The 22,799-nt window shown below is 42.4% G+C and overlaps 1 protein-coding gene across 1 annotated transcript in view; it reads left to right on the top strand.

Annotated features, from left to right (window-relative positions):
- Positions 1–22,799, top strand: part of LOC143032900 (folylpolyglutamate synthase, mitochondrial-like) — a 90,308-nt gene that overhangs the window by 40,576 nt on the left and 26,933 nt on the right. Inside the window, exons 7-9 of the mRNA XM_076198134.1 lie at positions 321–454; positions 6,654–6,769; positions 16,077–16,216. Of these exons, the coding sequence (XP_076054249.1) occupies positions 321–454; positions 6,654–6,769; positions 16,077–16,216 (390 nt within the window). The remainder of the gene's footprint in view (positions 1–320; positions 455–6,653; positions 6,770–16,076; positions 16,217–22,799) is intronic.

Raw genomic sequence — 22,799 nt, forward strand, 5'->3', positions numbered from 1 at the left:
TACCCAAACAGTCTCTGCATTTTTTATCAGACCAGCTCTCCCTCCACCCTCACTCTCGACCACACTTCTACATTTCTCATTCTTCGTCTCATAACCCCCATCAATTCATATTAAACACTTCTATGTTGTTCCTTTCAACTTGTATATAAGGCCCTTTTTACCCTTATAAGTATATAACACAAAATGAATGAAACTTGCAGAACTCAAAATCTCAATATCTTTAGAAAGACGTGATGTTAAAGACAGGATAGGTTTGTAGGATTACTTTGACATTATCTTGATAGACTGTAAAGGCTCATGATGTTTGGTCTTTCTTGCAGGTCATCCAGCCACTGTCAATTATGAGGATAAGGTAATGCTGGATGGAGCCATGCACAAAATAGCAGCACCTTTTAGACTCTCTGAAGAAGACTTGTTTGGGCTCAAGAGTGTAGTGTGGCCTGGAAGATCTCAGGTACTGAGAGTAGGGACTGGAAATGTTACTTTTGCATTGTAATAGAAAAAGTAAAAGTGGCTTTTTGATCATTGAGGCTAACTATACATACGCACATACACAAACATACACAGACACATGATGTTTTTACCTAGTTGTATTATATGGGAAGGGAGCTATGCTCGTGGTGCCTGTCTTTGTATCTTTCATCATCAAGTTTTTTCTTAAAATCTGGAATAGTGTTTGCACACACTGTTTCTTTATCTAATTTTTTTTCATATCTCTTCTATAGTTGTCCTTTTTGAGTTTCTTTTCATGTCCTCTTGTTTTCCATTGTCCCATTTTAGTAAATCATTCCTTTCTAGGATTTCCATTCTTTTCATGATTCTATAAATAGTCAGCAGATCTCCTCTTTCTTTTCTTTGTTTTAGAGTTGGTAATTCCAGTTTGGACAATCTTTGTTCATATGTTAATTTGGAGAGTTGGTGCCAACTTTGTCGTTGCTCTTTGTATTCTTTCTAATTTCTTTATATTCTTTTTAGTACTGTGTGTCCATAGTGTTTCTGCATACTCCAGTTTTGGTCTTATTAGTGTAACTAATATTTTTTTAATAATTTCCTCATCCAAGTAGTCAAATGCCACTTTAATTGACCTTAATAGGTTGAAGGTTTCTCCAACTATTTTATTGATACGTTTGTTCAGTGTCATGTCTTTTCTGATTATTACTCCAAGGTCTCTTTCAGAGTTCACTTTTTTTTTTTTACTTCTTCACCAACTTTATCATTTCTTGATATTCTGTTTTTATTTTTCAAAACTTTTTTATACTATACTTCTTGATATTGAAGTTCACTTCCCACCTTTGAGTCCATTTCCAGATTTTGTCTAGGTCTAACTGTAATGATTCATAATCCTCCTCTGTTCCTACTTTCGTAAGTATTTTTGAGTCATCTGTGAAGAAATTCATATAACACTCTTCTCCTTCATCCATGTCATTTATATATATGGCAAACATGATTAGAGCCAGTACCGAACCTTGCAGTACACCACTTATCATTTCTTTCCAATTTGAGTATTTGTCTCTAATTACTACCCTCATTTTTCTTTCAATCAGGATGTCTTCCATCCATTCCAATAATTTTCCTCTGATGCCACCTATTGATTCTATTTTTCTTAATAGTTTCTTGTGTGGTACCTTATCAAATGCTTTTTGTAGGTCTAGAAAAGCATAGTCTGCCCATCCATCCCCCTCTTGTATTATTTCTATTAGTCTTGAATAGAAACAGATCAGGTTTGTTGTACATAATCTTCTTTGTCTAAATCCAAATTGAATTGGATTCAGTATAGTTTTTTCTTCCAGATGTTTAACCCATCTACTTTTGATAATTTTTTCACATATTTTTGCTACTGTGCTTGTTAGGGAGACTGGTCTGTAGTTGGTTGGATCTTCCTTGTTTCCTCCTTTATATATTGGTACAATATTTGCATTTTTCCTGTCCTGTGGTACCTTTCCTTCTTTGAGTGAGTAATTATATTGTATATTTTAACCATCAACTCCTCTATGCATTCTTTCAGTATCCAATTTGCAATTCCATCTGGACCATGTGATTTTCTGACATCAAGGTTTTGTTATTTGGTCCCTTATTTCCTTCTGTGTTGCAGTTATTTCCTTCATTGGGTGTGATTTCTCTCTCTATTCCCTCACAGTTAGGTGAGTTCTCAATTGTGAATACATACATACATATACCAAAGGCTTTTTTCCCCCTTACACAGGGGGTAGCCAAAAAGAAAAAGGCGTAGAAACCACTCCTACCCATTCCATCCCCTACATATTCCACTCCCCTCCACCCTCTTCCCTTCCTCTCATCTTGGTACCTCTTGTATGATGGGTCATCCCTGCATCCTGTCCACTGCCCTGGGTCAGAAGCAGTGTCACAAGACACAGCACATCCACAGCAAGGCCGCTTCATTAATTTGGCAACCCCCCCTTTCTCCATCCCCTCATGCAGAAAAGAAGACAAGGAGAAATCCCTTTGGGCTGCATCAAAATATTTCTCACACATACTTCCTCACCCCCCATCCCCCACCCACTCCCCCTCATACATCACAGCATCATCCATACACAACCCTTCTCCATTCAACCCTGACTTCTCTCCTCTCCTGTCCTTTCTCAACAGACATTCCTCCCTTTTGTAATGCCCCTTTTACCCCATCCATCCCTCTCATCCTAGGATGCCCCCTCATATTCACTCCTTCCACCTCTGCCTTCCACACCTCTTTTACTAATCTTTCTTCACTCATTCTTTCCATGTGTCCAGACCATCCTAATACTCTTTCATCAACCCTATCTCCCAACTCCCTTTCCACCCCTGTTCTCCCCACCTCCTTATTTCTCACTCTATCTAGCCTAGTAACCTCTATCATACTTCTCAGATATTTCATCTCAAACACATTCAAACTCCTCTCTTCCTCTCTTATGTTGTATGTTTCTGTTCCATACAGTGCTGTTGGCACAATCACTCCTTCATATAACCTCCTCTTAGCATCAATTCACAGATATCTATTTCTCATTACACTTTTTAATCCACCAAGGCATTTACTCGCTTCTCTCAATCTACATTCTACCTCCACCCCCACTCCTCCCTTTACTGCCACATTTGCACCCAAGTATCTAAAACTATCCACTTCCTCCAGTCTCTCACCCTTAATGCTCGCTTCCAGCCTGCTGTCACTCTCTCCCCTTGTACATCTCATCACTTTACTTTTACCCACATTTATCATCAGCTTCCTTCTTTCACACACCTCAAACTCTGTCACTAACTTCTTCAATCCCTCCTCTGATCCCGCTACAAGTGCAGTGTAGTCAGCAAACAACAACTGGCTTATTTCCCACTTTTCTCTATTTTCTTTAACCATCTCCAATCCCTGACCCACTACCGTTGCATTCACCTCTCGCACCACTCCATCTATGTTTAAATTGAACAGCCAGGGCGACATAACACATCCCTGACAAAGTCCCACCTTCACCTCAAACCATTCACTCTCTCCAATTCTAATCCTAACAAAACCTCTACTACATACATACATACATACATACATATACCAAGGCTTTTTCCCCCTTACAAGGGAGGTAACCAAAAAGGGAAAGGCATAAAATCACTCCCACCCATTCCATCCCTGAATACACTCCACACCCCTCCCACCCTCCCTCTTATCTTAGTACCTCCTGGATGACGGGTCATCCCTGCACCCTGCCCACCGCCCTGGGTCAGAAGCAGTGTCGCAAGACACAGCACATCCACAGCAAGGCCGCTTCATTAAATCCGCGATCCCCCCCCCTCTCCATACCCCCATTGCATAAAAGGAGAGGACGGGGAGAAACCCCTTTGGGCTGCGTCAAATTTTGCTCACACATACTACCCCCATTCCACCTCATGCAATCACAACATCATCCATATACCACCATTCTTGTAAAAACTCTTGACTGCTCTTAACAGCTTTCCTCCTATCCCATATATCTGCAATACCTCCCACAGTGCCTTCCTGTCTACCCTGATGTAAGCCTTTTCCAAATCCATAAAAGCCCAAAAAACATCCTTACCTTTTCCTATAGTTTTCTCACATATCTGTCTTACCACAAAAATCTGATCTACACAACCCCTACCTGTCCTAAAACCACACTGTTCCTCACCAATTACTCTCTCTGCTCCTCTCCTAATCCTCTCAATCAAGACCCTCCCATAAGCCTTCCCAACTACACTCAACAAGCTGATCCCTCTGAAACTACTGCACTCACGCTTGTCCCCCTTTCCCTTGTAAAGTGGAACTATACAGGCACTCCTCTAGTCCTCTCTTAAACAAACATTAAATAACCTCACCAGCCAGTCCACCATAACTGTACCTCCTTTCTTCAGAAATTCTGTATGGCATCCATCCAACCTAGGTGCCTTACTTGCTCTCATCATCTTAACCCCTTCCATACGGTGCCGCACACGTAGGCGTCATGAGGAGCAAGTGGATTCGCGACGCTGCCATATCGGCGTCTTGATTATATTTATTGAAGTCGACCCTGTGTTTTTACATTCTCCCAAATGTGCCCTGAATCCCATTCTCTGTGGTTTTCAAAATTCGCGGGTGAAAGAGAGAACGATCGATAGAAGCGGTGACTATATTTTATGATGTGAGTATTATTACGACACGTCGTACGGCTGGCATTGGCTGCTGCCCGCGAGATTTAAGTCCCGTAGTGAAGTGGTTAACAGCTGCTTTCACTTCATCTTTCCCTATTTCTCCTCTATTTTCCTCACTCATCACTCTCATTTTCATAGTGGTTCCCACTGCAGCTACCTTTCCCTCCCTATCCTCCTTCACATTTAGCAACTCCCTAAAATACTCAGCCCACCTTCCTCTCACTGCCTTCTCTTCCATTATCATCTCTTCATCTGCACCTTTTACCTTTCCTTCTCTACTTGATTCGCCTCCTTTTCCTCTCTTAATTTCTTTCCAAAACATCTTTTTATTACTTTCAAAATTTTCTGTCATACTCTTACCCCATTTCACATTTGCTCTCATCTTTGCTTCCTTTACAAAGGATTACAAAGGCGGACCATGCCAACAGGAGACCTTTTGATCCATATCTAGGTCGGATGCAAAAAAAATCATATTAATAATAAAATAATAAATAAAAACTATGATAATGTAAATAACAAATAAAATACATAAATAAATGCATAGGTATAGTTAAATAATAAACAAACAGATAAATAGTAAATAATAATAAATTGACATATAACTAATAATAAATGAAAATCAGACAGACAAATGATAACAAAACAAAAACAAATAATATAAGATAAATTATAATCATTACAGCATCTTACTTAGGTATTTATCTAAATGATTCTTAAAGCTTCGAACTGAACTACATTGCACTACCTGTGCAGGAAGTTTATTCCATTCATTAACTACACGGTTGGCAAAGTTGTTTCTACCTACTTATCTTATGCTTAACTTCCCTTCTCTTTACTTTGTACCTCTCATACGATTCCCTCATTCTAATTTGTAGCCAATCTATGAAAGCCTGCTTCTTTTCTACACCCTTCTTTGCTTCTTCATCCCACCACTCACTACCCTTCCTTCTATTTCCTCCCACCCTCCTTGTTCCACACACCATCTTTGCACACCTTATGACTCCCTCCTTGAACCATCCCCATTCCTCCTCCACTCCTAGTTCTATTCTATCCTTCACTCCCACTTCTCTCTCAATTTCTTCTTATACTCCTTCTCCTTTTCTTTCTCATTTAAGCAGTTCACTCCAAGTACCTCCCTACCTTCTGCCCTTTTCCTCTTTCTCCACCTCTTCTCCACTCTCAATTTACCTTCCACCAGAAAATGATCTGATATTCCACCCCTCTCTCCCATTAGAATCTGTACATTCTTAATTCTTCCTACCATACTCCCAGTCACCACTATATAGTCCATTAACACTATCTGCCACGCTTCCATCCACCACCCTCTCTCATGTGTACTTATGCTTGACATTCTTCCTAAACACTGTATTTGCCATCATCAACTCTCTTTCTAGACACATCTCCACCATCAGTTCTCCACTATGATTTTTACCTGGAACTCCATATTTCCCAATCACTCTGTCTATTGGTTCATTACCTACCCTAGCATTAAGGTCTCCCAGTACATCTACATTGACATTTCTCCCTAATCCCTCTATGCACTCATTTATATATACCCAAAAAGCCTCCCTTTCCTCTATGCTCTTCTCACTACCTGGCCCATGTGCACTTACAAATACCCACGTCTCCCTTCCCAGCTTTACCTTCATCCACATCAACCTTGAAGAAACCTCCTTCCACTCCACTACACGCTTACCTATCTCTTCACTTACTATTATAGCCATCCCTTCTCTCCCTCATCCCCTCTTCACTCCTGAAAATCTCCCAACCACACTCCCAAACTCACACTCGCCTCTCCCTTTCATTTGTGAATTCAGATTTGAAATGACTGCTCATAATTTCTGCCATTTCTAGTTCTTCTGTATATTCATAATTTCTGTGGTGCAGCTTTTCTATTGTTTGTTTCTTAGTGTGTGTGTGTGTGTGTGTGTGTATATATATATATATATATATACACATATATATGTATCATGGAGTGATGTATAGATTGGAACCAGAGGTTGCATTACACTGACAAGAATTTTTGTCTACAGCTTATTGAACGTGCCCCTTTCACTTACTTCATTGATGGAGCACATACAACTGAAAGTATTGATGCTTGTATTACCTGGTATAAAAAGTCATCTGTGCTTAAGGCACAAGGACATAGGTAAGTTTTGTATTGTTTTAGATGCTTTAGATATGTTACTGTGTTTAGTGTTTGAGTTGAAAAGGGTTAACCAGTCAATCCATTGCCCCAGATCTCTTGCAGGAGATGTACAGCTTCCAGCTGACCAACAGTGGCCACCAGATTGGCTCAATAAGTCATGCAAAGAAGAGGTATTGTTGTGATAAGGCTATAGTAGGGCAGTGTAAGATATGCTGTTCATTGTCTTCTGTGTATGTAATGATTCCAACTAGGGAAATTGGACCACAAGGTATACACGCACTCACAAACATTGCAAACTACAGCTATTCACACAACACTATACCCGACATCTGGAAGCATGGTAAAATAATCACCATTCCAAAACCGAACAAAGACCCAACAATCCCAACATCGCACCGCCCAATCACACTTCTCTGCACCCCCTCTAAAATCATTGAACGCCTAATACTTAAACTTGTCACACCATATATTCCCCTTGCTGACTCACAACACGGTTTTAGGCCACTACACTCCACAAACACTCTTCTGACAAACCTCACACAAAGAATTTTAGATGGCATCAATTCAGATAGGCCCCACCACAGAACACTTCTTATAACATTGGACATTAGTAAAGCTTTTGATGCTATCCCCCGCCACAACCTGACAAATAAAATATATAACACAGACATGCACAATAACACCAAAAGATGGCTGGCAGGAATGCTCATGTGTCATATAATAGCCAATCATCGCACATCAGAAACATTAAGAACGGAGTACCTCAGGGCTCGGTTCTATCCCCCACATTATTTAATCTATACATGCATGACTTACCCACACCAGACACCTCACAAATACAAATCTCTTCCTACGCAGACGACATAACAATCACATGCACACATCGTAACACAGACAAAGCTGCAGAAATAATCCAGCCTTACCTTGACACACTCAACACATGGTTCATCACAAACAGACTCAAAATAGCTCCAACCAAATCTACAGCAACACTTCTCACCAACCGGACAAAAGAACACAAATACATACCTCATCTCTACATCAACAACACTCTAATACCACACACAAACACACCGAAAATTCTTGGTGTAACATACGATACATCCATGTCTTTCAAACAACACCTCACAAACATAAAAAACAAATGCACACCTAGACTTAACGCACTTAAGTCAATCACTGGAACAACATTTGGACAAAACAAAGAAACTAATATAACAATATACAAACAATGCATACGCTCAGTGATGAATTATGCGAGTCCTGCATGGGCTCCTAATCTCAGTGAGACACACCACAACACCCTTCAAATCATACAAAACAAAGCCCTAAAAACAATTACAGGCTGCACAAATACATCACCTACAGACCATTTACACCATGAAACAAAAGTCCTCAAAGTCAAGGACCACCTCGACATGAGAGGCACACAAACACTTGCTGCAGCCACCACAAACACATCACACCCGCTACACTACATAGCAGAACACCCACACACACCAAGAAACATTAAAACTACACCCATAGACCTTTATTACACACAGATACTCTCTTCTCTTCCTCCACAACCACCAAATACCAGCCTCCGGAAACATATTCATAATCATATCACTCACCGCTCCATTAACACACTGAAAGACAACACACTGCTGCATGCCAGACCCCCTGATATCCACCCTTCTGAATCCTCTCTCCCACGTAAGGACAGAGTCCACTTGGCCAGACTGCGATGCGGTCACCACCCAGCACTTCTAAGCTACCAGAAGAGGCTGGACGACCGTGTTGTGAACAGCTGCCCAGGATGTAACACTTCACCCCATACCATACAACACATAATGGAAGACTGCATTATACACAATCATGCACGCAAACAACACAACATACACTCTATAAAGGATTTGTGGGAAAACCCAGTTTCGGCTGTGGCCTTCCTTGGGGAGACGGGACTGCTCGGACAGACAGTCTAGGGAACGACAACAACAACAACTAGGGAAATTTTATCTTGTGGTCCTGGTTAAAAAAAGGATATGAATTCAGTATGAGAAATAGATATTAGGGAATAGATGCTAAGAGGAGATTGTATGAAGGAGTGATTGTGCAGACAGCACTGTATGGGGCAGAAACATGGAACATAAGAGAGGAGGAGAGGAGTTTTAAATGTGTTTGAGATGTGTTGTGTCTTGCGACACTGCTTCTGACCCAGGGCAGTGGACAAGGTGCAGGGATGACCCGTCATCCAGGAGGTGCTAAGATGGGAGGGAGGGTGGAGGGGTGTGGAGTGTATTTAGGGATGGAATGGGTGGGAATGATTTTATGCCTTTTCCTTTTTGGCTACCTCCCTTGAAAGGGGGAAAAACCTTGGTATATGTATGTATGAGATGAAGTGCCTGAGAAGTATGATAGGGGTTACTAGGCTGGATAGAGTAAGAAACAGAGGTGAGCAGGAGAGCTGGGGTGGAAAGGGAGTAGGGAGGTAGGGTTGATGAAAGAGTTTTGGGATGGTTTGGACACATGGAAAGAATGAGTGAAGAAAGATTAGTAAAAGAGGTGTTGTTGTTGTTGTTGTCGTTCCCTAGACTGTCTGTCCGAGCAGTCCCGTCTCCCCAAGGAAGGCCACAGCCGAAACTGGGTTTTCCCACAAATCCTTTATAGAGTGTATGTTGTGTTGTTTGCGTGCATGATTGTGTATAATGCAGTCTTCCATTATGTGTTGTATGGTATGGGGTGAAGTGTTACATCCTGGGCAGCTGTTCACAACACGGTCGTCCAGCCTCTTCTGGTAGCTTAGAAGTGCTGGGTGGTGACCGCATCGCAGTCTGGCCAAGTGGACTCTGTCCTTTCGTGGGAGAGAGGATTCAGAAGGGTGGATATCAGGGGGTCTGGCATGCAGCAGTGTGTTGTCTTTCAGTGTGTTAATGGAGCGGTGAGTGATATGATTATGAATATGTTTCCGGAGGCTGGTATTTGGTGGTTGTGGAGGAAGAGAAGAGAGTATCTGTGAGTAATAAAGGTCTTTGGGTGTAGTTTTAATGTTTCTTGGTGTGTGTGGGTGTTCTGCTATGTAGTGTAGCGGGTGTGATGTGTTTGTGGTGGCTGCAGCAAGTGTTTGTGTGCCTCTCATGTCGAGGTGGTCCTTGACTTTGAGGACTTTTGTTTCATGGTGTAAATGGTCTGTAGGTGTTGTATTTGTGCAGCCTGTAATTGTTTTTAGGGCTTTGTTTTGTATGATTTGAAGGGTGTTGTGGTGTGTCTCACTGAGATTAGGAGCCCATGCAGGACTCGCATAATTCATCACTGAGCGTATGCATTGTTTGTATATTGTTATATTAGTTTCTTTGTTTTGTCCAAATGTTGTTCCAGTGATTGACTTAAGTGCGTTAAGTCTAGGTGTGCATTTGTTTTTTATGTTTGTGAGGTGTTGTTTGAAAGACATGGATGTATCGTATGTTACACCAAGAATTTTCGGTGTGTTTGTGTGTGGTATTAGAGTGTTGTTGATGTAGAGATGAGGTATGTATTTGTGTTCTTTTGTCCAGTTGGTGAGAAGTGTTGCTGTAGATTTGGTTGGAGCTATTTTGAGTCTGTTTGTGATGAACCATGTGTTGAGTGTGTCAAGGTAAGGCTGGATTATTTCTGCAGCTTTGTCTGTGTTACGATGTGTGCATGTGATTGTTATGTCATCTGCGTAGGAAGAGATTTGTATTTCTGAGATGTCTGGTGTGGGTAAGTCATGCATGTATAGATTAAATAATGTGGGGGATAGAACTGAGCCCTGTGGTACTCCGTTCTTAATGTTTCTGATGTGCGATGATTGGCCATTATATGACACATGAGCATTCCTGCCTGCCAGATAATTGGCCAGCCATCTTTTGGTGTTATTGTGCATGTCTGTGTTATATATTTTATTTGTTAGGTTGTGGCGGGGGATAGCATCAAAAGCTTTACTAATGTCTAATGTTATAAGAAGTGTTCTGTGGTGGGGCCTATCTGAATTGATGCCATCTAAAATTCTTTGTGTGAGGTTTGTCAGAAGAGTGTTTGTGGAGTGTAGTGGCCTAAAACCATGTTGTGAGTCAGCAAGGGGAATATGTGGTGTGACAAGTTTAAGTATTAGGCGTTCAATGACTTTAGAGGGGGTGCAGAGAAGTGTGATTGGGCGGTGCGATGTTGGGATTGTTGGGTCTTTGTTCGGTTTTGGAATGGTGATTATTTTACCATGCTTCCAGATGTCGGGTATAGTGTTGTGTGAATAGCTGTAGTTTCCAATGTTTGTGAGTGCGTGTATACCTTGTGGTCCAATGTGTTTTAGGTGGATGTTGCTTATGTTATCAGGGCCACAGGCAGATGAGTGCTTGAGATTATGCATTATGAGTTTTGTCTGACTGTCTATGAAGGGTGTATAGTCTGGGTCTGTGGGGAAGTCTTTCTTACGTCGAATGGTGCGTCGGTCGTCAGGGTGAGATGTAAGATGGCTCGTCTGTGCAAAATGACGTATGAGTGCGTTTGCTTGTTGTCTGTTTGAGGGTAGATTATCTGTTGTTGTGATTATTGCTGCGTGAGAGCGTGTAGTGTTAGTGTTGGATAGTGTGATGCTGTTGAGTGTTTTGTACAATTTGCTGGTGTTTGTTTTGTGATCAAGTGTATTGATAAAGTTTTGCCAATTTTGTGTTTTTTGTTCATGTATTTTATTGGCAATCACAGTGTTTAGTGTTTGTATTTGGTCTGCTATGTTTTGAGGGATAGGTGTGGGGGTATCGTGTTTAAGTGTGTCACGTTGTCTGATGAGGCCTTGGATTTCTGGTGTGAAGTTGGGGTTGTGTGATTTTCTGTTGCCTCTAGGGATGTATCTCTTGTCTGCGTTTTGTATGATTGTATTAAAAGCGTGCACAGCATTGTTTATGTTTGTGATTGGTGTACTGTTAAGTGTTTCAAAATGTTGTTCTGTCTCTTCAGTAAAGGCTTCCCAGTTAGCTCTCTTGTAATTGGTGTAAGTGTGTCTGTGGCCAGCTGGGGTGCATCTTGTTTTGGTGGTGATGATGATTGGAAGGTGGTCAGAGCCAAGGGCTCCGACCACTCTCCATGATGTTGTTGGGGTTAGGCAGGGGGAGCAAAAGGTTATATCAGGAGAGGAGGGAGTGTAGAGGGCTTGGTATGGGATATGTGTATGATTATGCGTGTTGTTCATGATAGTCAATGAGTTGAATTGAGTCTGTATATCAAGCCCTCTGTCTGTGTCAGGGTTGTCGACATACCAGGTAGATGACTTGGCGTTGAAGTCACCACCCATGATCAGGTTGGGGATTGAGGTGAAAGGAGTGAACATGAGGAAGCGACCAAGGATAAGATGGATGGATGGGGTAAAAGGGCCATTGGGAAAGAGGGAGGTGTCTGCTGAGGAAAGGGAGAAGACAGAAGTGAGAGATGAGGGGAAAATGCTGTGATGCATGGATGGGGGATGGGAGGCGAGTGAGTATGTGTGAATGATTTTTTGACACAGCACAAAGGGATATTTCCCCATCTTTTTCTGCATGAGGGGAGAGAGAGGGGGGGTCGCTGATTAAATGAAGCAGCCTTGCTATGGATGTGCTATGTCCTGCTACATTCCTTCTGACCTAGGGCAGTGGGCGAGATGCAGGGATGACCCATTATCCAGGAGGAGCTAAGAAAGCAGGGAGGGAGGGATGGTGAATGGGAGTGGAGTATGTGGGGATGAAATGGATGGGAGTGGATTTATGCCTTTGACTTTGTACATATACATACATATACCAAGGCTTTTTCCCCCTTTCAAGGGAGGTAGCCAAAAAGGGAAAGGCATAAAAACACTCCCACCCATTTCATCCCTAAATATACTCCACACCCCTCCCACCCTCCCTCTCATCTGAGCACCTCCTGGATGACGGGTCATCCCTGCACCTTGCCCACCGCCCTGGGTCAGAAACAGTGTCGCAAGACACAGCACATCCACAGCAAGGCCGCTTCATTTAATCGGCGACCCCCCCTCTCCGTCCCCCCTTGCATATAAGGAGAGGACGGGGAGAAATCCCTTTGGGCTGCGTCAAAATTTGCTCACACATACTACCTCACCCCCCACCCCCCCGCCCATTCCTCCCCATGCAATCACAACATTATCCATATACAACCATTCTCCACTCACCTCTGTCTTCCGTCCTCTCCCTTCCTTCCTCAACAGACATTCCCCTCTTCCCCAAAGCCCCCTTCACCCCATCCATCCACCTCATCCTAGGACATCCCCTCATGTTCACTCCCTCCACATCTGCCTTCCATACCTCTTTTACTAGTCTTTCTTCACTCATTCTTTCCATGTGTCCAAACCATCCTAATATTCTTTCATGAACCCTATCTCCCAGCTCCTTTTTCACCCCTGTTCTCCTCCTCACCTCCTCATTTCTCACTCTATCCAGCCTAGTAACCCCCACCATACTTCTCAGACACCTCATCTCAAACACATTCAAACTCCTTCTCTCTTCCTCTCTTATGTTCCACGTTTCTGCCCCATACAGTGCTGTTGGCACAATCACTCCTTCATACAGTCTCCTCTTCGCATCCATTCCTAAATGTCTATTCCTCATTACACTCTTTAATCCACCAAGGCATTTACTCGCTTCTCTCAATCTACATTCTACCTCCACCTTCACTCCACCTTTTCCTGCTACACTTGCACCCAAGTATCTAAAACTATCCACTTCCTCCAGTCGCTCTCCCTTAATGTTCACTACCAGTCTACTGCCACTTTCACCCCTTGTACATCTCATCACCTTACTTTTACCCACATTTATCTTTAGCTTTCTTCTATCACATACTCTCCCAAACTCTGCCACCAGCTTCCTCAATCCCTCCTCCGACCCTGCCACAAGCGCAGTGTCGTCCACAAACAACAGCTGGCTCACCTCCCACTTTTCTCCATTTTCTTTAACCATCTCCAATCCCTGACCCACTACCCTTGCATTCACCTCTCGCACCACCCCATCCATGTATAAGTTGAACAGCCAGGGCGACATAACGCATCCTTGACGAAGTCCCACCTTTACTTCAAACCACTCACTCTCTCCATTTCCAATCCTGACACAAGCTCTACTACTCTCATAAAAACTCTTGACAGCTCCCAAAAGCTTTCCTCCTATCCCATAAATCTGCATAACCTCCCACAGTGCCTTTCTGTCTACCCTATCATAAGCCTTTTCCAGATCCAGAAAAGCCCAAAAAACATCCTTCCCCTTTCCTATAGCTTTCTCACATATGTCTTACCACAAAGATCTCATCTACACAACCTCTACCTGTCCTAAATCCACACTGTTCCTCACCAATTACTCCTTCTGTTCCTCTCCTAATCCTCTCAAGATCCTCCCATAAGCCTTCCCAACTACACTTAACAAGCTAATCCCTCTGAAACTACTACATTCACACTTGTCCCCTTTTCCCTTGTAAAGAGGAACTATACAGGCACTCCTCCAGTCTTCCGGCACTCTACCCTCTCTCCAGCAAACATTAAATAACCTCACCAACCAGTCCACCATCACTGTACCTCCCTTTTTTAGACATTGTGCATGGCATCCATCCAGACCAGGTGCCTTACCTGCTTTCATCATCTTAACAACTGCCTTCACCTCATCCTTCCTTATTTCTCCTCCATTCTCCTCACTCATCACTCTCATTTTCTTCGCATTTCCCACTGCAGCTATCTTTCCTTCCCTATCCTCCTTCACATTTAGCAACTCCCTAAAATATTCTGCCCATCTTCCCCTTACTGCCTTCTCTTCCATTATCATCTCTCCATCTGCACCTTTTACCTTTTCTTCCCTACTTGATTCGCCTCCTCTTCCTCTCTTAATTTCTTTCCAAAACATCTTTTTATTACTTTCAAAATTTTCTGTTAAACTCTTACCCCATTTCACATCTGCTCTCCTCTTTGCCTCCTTTACCTTTTGCTTTACTTCTCTTTTCTTTTCTTTGTACCTCTCATATGACTCCCTCGTCCTCTTTTGTAACCAATCTGTGAATGCTCGCTTCTTCTCTTCTACAACCTTCTTTGTTTCCTCATCCCACCATTCACTACCCTTTCTTCTATTTCCCCCTGTCCTTCTTGTTCCACACACCATCTCTGCACACTTTATGACTCCCTCCTTGAACCATCCCCATTCCTCCTCCACACCCATCTCTACTCCATCCTTTACTCCCTCCCACTCCTCCTTCAGCTTCTTTCCGTACTCCTTCTCCTTTTCCTTTTCATTCAAGGAGTTCACTCTAAGAACCTCCCTACCTTTTGTCCCTTTCCTCTTTCTCCATCTATCCTCCACTCTCAACTTACCTTCCACCAAAAAATGATCTGATATTCCCCCACCCTCTCCCCTTAGCACATGTACATCCTTAACTCTTCCTATCATAATCCTATTTACCACTACATAATCCATTAGCGCTCTATCTACCACCCTTCCCTCCACCACCCTCTCCCATGTGTACTTATGCTTGACTTTCTTCCGAAACACTGTATTTGCTATCATCAACTCTCTAGACACATTTCCACCATCAACTCTCCACTACGATTCTTTCCTGGAACTCCACACTTCCCAACCACTCCATCGATTGGACCATTTCCTACCCTAGCATTAAGGTCTCCCAGTACTATTACATTGACATTTCTTCCTAAACCCTCTATGCACTCATTTAAATCCATCCTTTGACTTTGTAAAGGGGGAAAAGCCATTGGTATATGTATGTATGAATTCAGTCATAGCAACCAGTTAATTCATTGCCCTGGATCTTTGGCAGAAGCCCCACAGCCTTTAGGTGGGTCTGCAAATCACCCAGGGAACATGTATTGTTTAGGTATTGATAGCAAGGGACATTGAAGTTTTATTCTTGAGACTATATCTTATTGTTGTGGGTTTAAAAGTACAAATACCAAATATCCTAGAAATTAGATAAAAATATATGCTCCCATTAGCGTAACTAGCTTTGCTTTTATTTGTTATATTTTACATATTTTATGCTTTTATTGATAAAAAAAAAAAAATTGCATAAGCTTGCAAATCTTGCTCATTTAATGCCTTTATTTGTTATGGAAAATTCAGACAATCTTGATTAAAATAAATGTTCCATTTTTAAGTGCATTGCAACAGGTCTTGAATTGGAAAATAGGTAATTAATTTATTTATTTTTATTTTATTTTATTATTATTCCTTGTAAAGGGGAAAGCCTTTGGTATGTATGTTATTTTATTGATTTATTTTATTTATTAATTAATTTATCTATTTATTTATATATATATATATATATTTTTTATTTACAGTAGTGTGTATAAGATTCTGATTTTCAATTCTACTGGTGATCGAGATCCTGAAGGATTGCTAACAGCATTGTCGTGTTGTGAATTTGATGTTGCTATTTTCACTACCAACCTTGTGTCTACAGAAGTCAAGGCAGGCTCAGGTAATAATATTTTCATTTCTTCATGAATTTACTTGTATAAGCTTTACATTTATTTATTTATTGATTTATTTGATTTTTATATTTTATATTTTTTAATCACTAAGTCCTCTCAGAGGAAGACTGTGCAGCTGGGAATTTAATGTAGCATGCCCTCACCATGAGCTTGCTGTTAGGCAGAACTTGAATTTTCTCTACTCCAGACCTCTGCCACAAGTAGTGATGCTCTGACCAGCCCAATTGGCGAGGAACAGTGTGGATTTAGGACAGGTAGAGGTTGTGTAGATTAGATGTTTGTGGTAAGACAGATATGTGAGAAAGCTATAGGAAAAGGTAAGGATGGTTTTTTAGGCTTTTATGGATCTGGAAAAGGCTTATGACAGGGTAGACAGGGAGGCACTGTGGGAGGTTTTGCAGATATGCGAGAGAGGAGGAAAGCTTCTAGGAGCTGTCGAGAGTTTTTACGAGAGTGGTAGAGCATGTGTCAGGATTAGAAATGGAGAGAGTGAGTGGTTCAAGGTAAAGGTGGGACTTTGTCAAGGATGTGTTCTGTCACCCTGGCTGTTCAACTTATACATGGATGGGGTGGTGTGAGAGGTAAATGTAAGGGTGGTGGGACAGGGATTGGAGATGTTTAAAGAAAATGGAGAAAAGTGGGAGGTGAGCCAGCTGTTGTTTGCAGATGACACTGTGCTTGTAGCAGGATCAGAGGAGGGATTGAGGAAGTTGGTGTCAGAATTTGGGAGAGTGTGTGAAAGAATAAAGTTGAAGATAAATGTGGGTAAAAGTAAGGTGATAAGATGTACAAGAGGTGAAAGTGGCAGTAGACTGGAAGTGAGCTTTAAGGGAGAGTGACTGGAGGAAGTGGATAGTTTTAGATACTTAGGGGCAAATGTGGCAGGAAAGGGTGGAGTGGAGGTAGAATGTAGATTGAGAGAAGTCGAGTAAATGCCTTGGTGGATTAAAAAGTGTAATGAGGAATAGACTTTTGGGAATGAATGCTAAGAGGAGACTATATGAAGGAGTGATTGTGCCAACAGCACTGTATGGGGCAGAAACATGAAACATAAGAGAGAAGGAGTTTGAATGTGTTTGAGATGAGGTGTCTGAGAATCATGATGGGTGTTACTAGGGTGGATAGAGTGAGAAATGAGGAGGTGAGGAGGAGAACAGGGGTGGTAAGGGAGTTGGGAGATAGGGTGAATGAAAGAGTATTAGGATGGTTTGGACACATGGAAAGAATGAGTGAAGAAAGACTAGTAAAAGAGGTATGGAAGGCAGATGTGGAGGGAGTGAACATGAGGGGACATCATAGGATGAGATGGATGGATGGGTGAAAGGGGCTTTGGGGAAGAGGAGAATGTTGAAGTAGGACAGGAGAGGACAGAAGACAGAGGTGAATGGAGAATGGTTGTATATAGATGGTGTTGTGATGCATGAGGTGGAATGGGTGGGTGGATGGGGGTTGATGTAGTATGTGTGAGAAAAATTTGACACAGCCCGAAGGGATTTCTCCCCGTCTTCTCCTTTTCTGCATTGGGGGGACGGAGAGGGGGGGGGGGTCACTGATTTAATGAAGCGGCCTTGCTGTGGATGTGCTGTGTTTAGCAACACTGCCTCTGACCCAGGGCAGTGGACAGGGTGCAGGGATGACCCGTCATCCAGGAGGTACCAAGATAAGAGGGAGGGTGGAGGGGAGTGGCGTGTATTTAGGGATGGAATGGGTGGGAATGGTTTTTATGCATTTTTCTTTTTGGCTACCTCCCTTGTAAGGGGGAAAAGCCTTGGTATATGTATGTAGTTGTAGCTGAATGACCCCCATATTCTGTGAACTGGCTTGATCATATTTTCTGTGGTTATTAATATTCAGAGTGAAAGAGAACAAGTAATACAGCTGTAACTTTATATTTTATAATGCAAGTATTGTGATGCATCATCGAATCATTGTACATCAGGCAGCTGATGCTGCCCATGAGAATTTGACTCATATTGAAGAGGTTAAACATTTCACTTCAAACATATTTATGATCTTCCTTTCTCTCTCCTTTAGATTCTGAGTCTCATACCTATACAGTGTCATGGCCACATTCACCCCATCATACAGTCTTTGCTTTGTGTTCATCCCAAGATACCTATTTCTCATGACACTTCATTCACCTAAGACATTTACTTTCTTCCTCAACCTCCACTCCACTTTTCCATTCTCTGCTATGTATAACCCCAAATTCTTTAAACTTTATGCAGATATACGGGATAGGAGGAAAGCTTCTAGGAGCTGTCAAGAGTTTTTATGAGAGTAGTAGAGCTTGTGTCAGGATTAGAAATGGAGAGAGTGAGTGGTTCGAGGTAAAGGTGGGACTTCGTCAAGGATGCGTTATGTCACCCTGGCTGTTCAACTTATACATGGATGGGGTAGTGCGAGAGGTAAATGCAAGGGTAGTGGGTCAGGGATTGGAGATGGTTAAAGAAAATGGAGAAAAGTGGGAGGTGAGCCAGCTGTTGTTTGCAGACGACACTGCGCTTGTGGCAGGATCGGAGGAGGGATTGAGGAAGTTGGTGGCAGAGTTTGGGAGAGTATGTGATAGAAGAAAGCTAAAGATAAATGTGGGTAAAAGTAAGGTGATGAGATGTACAAGGGGTGAAAGTGGCAGCAGACTGGAAGTGAGCATTAAGGGAGAGCGACTGGAGGAAGTGGATAGTTTTAGATACTTGGGTGCAAATGTGGCAGGAAAAGGTGGAATGAAGGTGGAGGTAGAATGTAGATTGAGAGAAGCGAGTAAATGCCTTGGTGGATTACAAAGTGTAATGAGTAATAGACATTTGGGAATGGATGCTAAGAGGAGACTATATGAAGGAGTGATTGTGCCAACAGCACTGTATGGGGCAGAAACATGGAACATAAGAGAGGAAGAGAGAAGGAGTTTGTGTTTGAGATGAGGTGTCTGAGAAGTATGATGGGGGTTACTAGGCTAGATAGAGTGAGAAATGAGGAGGTGAGGAGAAGAACAGGGGTGGAAAGGGAGTTGGGAGATAGGGTTGATGAAAAAATATTAGGATGGTTTGGACACATGGAAAGAATGAGTGAAGAAAGACTAGTAAAAGAGGTATGGAAGGCAGATGTGGAGGGAGTGAACATGAGGAAGGATGGGAGAGGACAGAAGACAGGGGTGAATGGAGAATGGTTGTATATGGATGATGATGTGATGCATGAGGTGGAATGGGCGGGGGGATGGGGGGTGAGGTAGTATGTGTGAGCAAAATTTGATGCAGCCCGAAGGGATTTCTCCCCGTCTTCTCCTTTTATGTAATGAGGGGATTGAGGGGGAGGGGTCGCCGATTTAATGAAGCAGCCCTGCTGTGGGTGTGCTTTGTCTTGTGACACTGCTTCTGACCCAGGGCAGTGGACAAGGTGCAGGGATGACCTGTCATCCAGGAGGTGCTAAGATAAGAGGGAGGGTGGAGGGGTGTGGAGTGTATTCAGGGATGGAATGTGTGGGAATGATTTTATGTCTCTTCCTTTTTGGCTACCTCCCTTGTAAGGGGTAAAAAGCCTTGGTATATGTATGTACTTTAAACTTTCCACTACCTCCAGCTTTTCTCCTTTTAAACACATCCAACTTACTGCCACCCTCTCCTCTTGTACATCTCATCACCTTACTGCTGCCCACATTTGCTTTCAGCTTTGACATATCACATATTCTTAAACTGCCACTAGCTGCCTCTGACCCACCTATGACCCAGCCACAAATGTAGTGTCATCCACAAACAACAACTGGATCACCTCTCACTCCCTTCCACTCTCACTTACTATCTCCAAACCCCTTCCCATCACCCTCACATTTACTTCTCATACCACCCAATCCATGTACATGTTGAGCAACCATGATTACATTACACAAACCTGGCACAACCTCACCTTCATCACAAGCCACTCTCCATTTTCTACCCTAACACAAGCTGTACTACATTTGTAAAAACTTGAATGTCCTCAACAGCCTTCCTTGTGTACTATATATCTACAACACATCCCACAATGCCTTCCTATAATCCCTGTCGTATGGCTACTCCAAATTCATAAAGGCCTAGAAGACATCCTTTTTGTTTGAAAACTTCTCAATATCTCCAGTGATTGGGGGGGGGGGTCACTATTTGTGACGGAAGTTGAAGTGATGATGGTTTTAACGCTACTACTGGTGAGTTAAACTAAGGGCATGGTTTATTGAATTCCATGCTACAGAATCCTCTGTAAGGGGTGCCATCCTAGCCTCCTGTTAGGTGGATGTTTTCTAGATGTTTATCCAAATTTTCAACTTTATAGATAGAAAGCCTTCAAAATTGGGCATTCTTAATGTAAACTAACACTTCACCCTTTGTTTATCCAAGATGATGTTGGAAAAAACATCAACTTTAATATCATTTTCAGGCTTCCTTGAAATGTTGGAACTACCAGCAATGACCCTGAGCTTTGTAGCACCCTTGTGTGTACTGTACCCAGTTGGTAGATATTGTCCATTTGATTCACTGAAAAACACTGAAAATCACTGCACTGGTTGTTGCATAAACTATGATCTCTCTCAGTGTGTGTGTGTGTATTTACATATTTACCTAATTGTAGTATACAGGAAAGAAACAACACTTGTTGGGTCGTGTCTCCTATTCTCTAATTTTGTAACATAGGATCAAATTCATGTACGGGTCCAACTTAATTATATCTTTGATTTCCAGTTATCATATTTAGATTTGAACTAGTGTATTGTTTGAGATTGGGTTATATCACCTAAGCTATTCCACATATTTATCTATATGGAAAACTATTTCGTCACGTCCTTTTTGACATGTCTTTCTTAATTTGCTTCCATAACCTCTTAAAGCCCACCCATCTCTAATCAGGAGATCTCTTCTATCAATGCAATCTGTTCCCTTTAGTGACTTGAACACTGGAATCATGTCCCCTCTTTCTCTTCAATCTTTCAAAGTTGGTACACCCAGTACCTCTGATCTTTCCTGATGGTTTATATGTCAGGCTGGGGACCATTTTGGTTGTTGCCCTTTGTATTCTCTTAATCTTGCTTATATCCTTCACTCTCTGTGGGGACCATACTACTGACACATATTCCAGTCTTGGATGTATCAGGGTTTCGATGAGTTTTTTCATCATCTCTTCATCCATACAATGGAATGTCATTTTAATCTTCTGCAGTAGTCCATATGTCTCTCCCACAGCCCTGCTGATATGTCTGTTAAGTGCAGGTTGTCTTTTATCAGCACTCCCAAGTCTTGTGTATCTACCTAGCTATGCTTGTGGTGTCCCGCCTTTGTATTTTGCAGTGTCTAGTTTCCCCATAAATTAATTTCTGGTTTTTGCACACACTATTGTTTTGTCCAGCTTGTTCCATATGTCCACCACTCTGTGTGGATTTTTTTTTTTTTTTCTCTCCTACATTTATAACTATCCTTTTTCATTTTTTTCATGTCCTCTTGTGTTTCTCTTGCCCCAATTTAGTAAGTCCTCTCTATGAAGCACTTCTCTGCCTTTCATAATTCTGTAGATGGTCAGTAGGTCACCACTCTCTCTTCTTTGTTCCAAAGTTGGTACATACATATACCAAAGGCTTTTTCCCCCTTACAAGGGAGGTAGCCAAAAAACAAAGTTATAAAAACCATTCCCACCCATTCCATCCCTAATACAGTCCACTCCCCTCCACCCTCTACCCTCCCTCTTATCTTGGCACCTCCTGGATGATGGGTCATCCCTGCACCTTGTCCACTGCCCTGGGTCAGAAGCAGTATCACAAGACACAGCACATCCAAAGCAAGGCTGCTTCATTAAATCGGGGACCCCCCCTCCGTCCCCTCATGCAGAAAAGGAGAAGACGTGGAGAAATCCCTTTGGGCTGCGTCAAATTTTTCTCATATACTACCTCACCCCCATCCCCCCTACCCTATCCATTCCATCTCATGCATCACATCATCATCCATATACAACCATTCTCCATTCACCCCTATCTTCTGTCCCCTCTCATTCTTCCTCAACAGACATTCCCCTCTTCCCCAAAGCCCCTTTCACCCCATCCATCTCATCCTAGGTCCCCCCTCATGTTCACTCCCTACACATCTGCCTTTCATACCTCTTTTACTAGTCTTTCTTCACTCATTCTTTCCATGTGTCCAAACCATCCTAATACTCTTTCATCAACCCTATCTCCCAACTCCCTTACCACCCCTGTTCTCCTCCTCACCTCCTCATTTCTCACACTATCCAGCCTAGTAACCCCTATCATACTTCTCAGACACCATCTCAAACACATTCAAACTCCTCTCTTCCTCTCTTATGTTCCATGTTTCTGCCCCATACAGTGCTGTTGGTACAATCACTCCTTCATACAATCTCCTCTTAGCATCCATTCCCAAATGTCTATTCCTCATTACACTTTTTAATCCACCAAGGCATTTACTCGCTTCTCTTAATCTACATCCTACCTCCACCTCCACTCCACCCTTTCCTGCCACATTTGCCCCTAAGTATCTAAAACTATCCACTTCCTCCAGTCACTCTTCCTTAAAGCTCACTTCCAGTCTACTGCCA

This window comes from Oratosquilla oratoria, chromosome 14 (assembly GCF_046742065.1).
Source record: "Oratosquilla oratoria isolate Oo_2021 chromosome 14, ASM4674206v1, whole genome shotgun sequence".
In the NCBI taxonomy this organism is placed as follows: domain Eukaryota; kingdom Metazoa; phylum Arthropoda; class Malacostraca; order Stomatopoda; family Squillidae; genus Oratosquilla; species Oratosquilla oratoria.